Source organism: Cariama cristata, unplaced genomic scaffold, assembly GCF_000690535.1.
Source record: "Cariama cristata isolate BGI_N322 unplaced genomic scaffold, ASM69053v1 scaffold23898, whole genome shotgun sequence".
NCBI lineage: Eukaryota > Metazoa > Chordata > Aves > Cariamiformes > Cariamidae > Cariama > Cariama cristata.
The window spans coordinates 1,538-3,966 of record NW_009629729.1 but is presented as its reverse complement, the minus strand read 5'-3'; the positions used below and the strand labels follow the sequence as shown (position 1 = coordinate 3,966).

The 2,429-nt window shown below is 58.3% G+C and overlaps 1 protein-coding gene across 1 annotated transcript in view; it reads right to left on the bottom strand.

Annotated features, from left to right (window-relative positions):
* Window positions 1-1,170: 1,170 nt before the first annotated feature.
* Window positions 1,171-2,429, bottom strand: part of STUB1 (STIP1 homology and U-box containing protein 1, E3 ubiquitin protein ligase) — a 2,474-nt gene continuing 1,215 nt past the window's right edge. Inside the window, exons 4-6 of the mRNA XM_009705291.1 lie at window positions 2,249-2,305; window positions 1,944-2,060; window positions 1,171-1,489 (exon numbers count right to left, since the gene is read on the bottom strand). Of these exons, the coding sequence (XP_009703593.1) occupies window positions 1,364-1,489; window positions 1,944-2,060; window positions 2,249-2,305 (300 nt within the window). The 3' untranslated portion in view covers window positions 1,171-1,363. The remainder of the gene's footprint in view (window positions 1,490-1,943; window positions 2,061-2,248; window positions 2,306-2,429) is intronic.

Below are 2,429 nucleotides of genomic sequence, written 5' to 3'. Positions count from 1 at the left end.
CAGGTCCTGTACTTCCCTGACCGCTGGTGGCACGCCACGCTCAACCTGGACACCAGTGTCTTCATCTCCACCTTCCTGGGGTAGAGCCAGGAAGGACTGGGACATGCCGCCACCATCCCAGCTGTGGTGAGACCGTGCCGGGGCGGCAGCTCCAGCTTCTGCCACTGCCAGGACAGGGCAGAGCCAGCAGCCACCCACTCAACTACTGGTGTTGGGACCAACTGCCTGTAGAAATGCTGGGTTTTACTGGGCTTTTCCCTCCCCCTTGGATTAAAGTTGTTGTTGTGTCATAGCACTTCTTGTATTGCTACATCCCCACCCCACCAGAGACGGGCAGGCAGGGCAGGCAGAGGTGAGCCCCAGCCCACGGGGGCAGCCAAACCCCGCTCCTTGTGGGATGGCACCACTTCCCAAGCCAGGACATCACCTGCCCAGTGCAGGGATCGCTGCCATGAATCACTCCAGCTCTTTTTCCACATTTATTGCTGATTTTTTTTTTTTAAATTTATTTTTATGTGGGTGTTGTGTTTTGTTTTGTTTTTAATTGACATTGGCAAACTTCCAGAGGGCGCTCAAAAGCCAGGCAGGCTGTCAGCCAACTGAAACGCTGGAGTCTCAGTCGGATGCAGATTTGCTGGTTGTTTTTTAAAGGGATGTCACTAAAAGGAAGAACTTTAACCCAGGCAGTTGTTCACAGGGAACCATGGCCCCGGCAGGCAAGGGGACGTGTAAGCCAGCCCCTTCCACCTTGAGGGCTGTTGTTTCCCAGGAAAAGCTGGAGAGTGAGTCGGCATCTGCAGAGAGAATGTTGGTCTCCCACCCTAGCAAGTGGCTATTTACAGGAAAGAGGAGGACCTGACCCTGGCCAGGCAGCAGGTGGAAGGAGGAGGAAACAACTATGTACACGGGGAGGGGACCGGGCCAGACCAGCACTAGGCGCTCATCCCAGCAAGCTCCTCGTGGCACCTCCCTGGAGCAGGACATGATCTTTGCGGATTGTCAGCTGCCGTAGCCGAGGGGGAAACCTGCTCTCTGGGTGATGAAGATGTTGGTGAGACCTTCCAGGCCACTCTTACAAGCCAGCCTTCTCCAAACCCCCCCAGAGGTCTTCGTCCAAGCGCTACGGTCAGCAAGGAGCTGGTGGAGAGGGGAGCCTGGGGAGCTTTTGTGCCCACTCAGCTGCTGCGGCTCCTCGGGAAGGGGAGATGGCAATGTGCCCTTGCCCAGCGCTGCTGCTGGGTCTCTGGGCACCTGGAGTGGAGGGGGAACAGCTGGAGAGCAAGTAAGGCATGGTGCCAGCCCAGCAAGAGCCATCTGTGCATCTGTGGCCATGGAGGGAACCTGGGTGGGCCCCCTCAGCCCCTCAGTAATCCTCCACCCAGCCGTTCTCAGAGATGAATGCATCTATCACCTCCTTCATGGCGAGGTTGGGGATCAGCTGGTCCTGGGTCAGAGGACTCCGCGTCACCGGATCAAAATGACCCACGCGCTGCAAGGGAGGAGATGGCCATGAACCGGTTACTCCACATGCCCAGCCTCAGCCCTGGGGCACAGGCAGCCCGAGGCCAGCGCCTGTGCCAGTATCTGGCACAGCAGCCAGGCATCCATGCGTCTGCTGGGGGAAGGAAAGAGCAGGACAGAGGAAAAGTCCCCTCCGAAGGTGCCTCCCAGCAGAACGAGAGTGAGTCAAGGCACAAGACCCCTGCCAACAGCTGCCTCTGCTTCAGGCAGGGCCTGGCAGCATCCGCTGCCTTCCTGCCTGCACCGGCACCTCTGCAGGGAGCTGCCCGGGCAGGTACCTGGGACCAAACCCAAGGAGGCTTTTGAGCCCTTAGTTGGGCAGGCAACTGCCTTCACGCCCAGGCACGGCAGGCAGGAGTCAGGCAGAGAAGGACGGCGGGCAAGGTCCTGGGAAGCCCCCACTGCCCCCAACCTGGTGCTACCTGGAGATGTTCCTCAATGTCCTTCCTGTCATAGGTGATCCCACTGGGTGTGATGCAGGGCTCTCTCATCAGCTCAAAACTGATCTTCCCGCACAGGTAGTCAGGAATGTCCCGCTTCTGGCTCGAGAGAAGCAGAGCTGGGTCAGGAGGGGCTGGGTGAGTCCAGCACCAAAAAAAAAGAGGTCTGGGACATGGCAAGGGTTCAGAGGGGGAACACGGCAGCGTTGGTAGCACAGACTAAAGCAGGTTTATGGCAAGCAGCTCTAGACAGCGAGAGACGGGAGCACGAAGTGGGGCACACTCACCTTCCTCTTCTCATCTACTTGAGAGAAGAGCTCGTCCATGTCCGCCAGGTATTTGTCCTGAAACAGAAGGTCTTGAGGACAAGGGGACCCCAGTGTACAGGGGTTACGGGTCCCCAGGGAGCGAGCCCTGAAGCCTCTCACCCCATGGATGCTGTGGCAGGCAGAGAGGAGGTAACAGGTC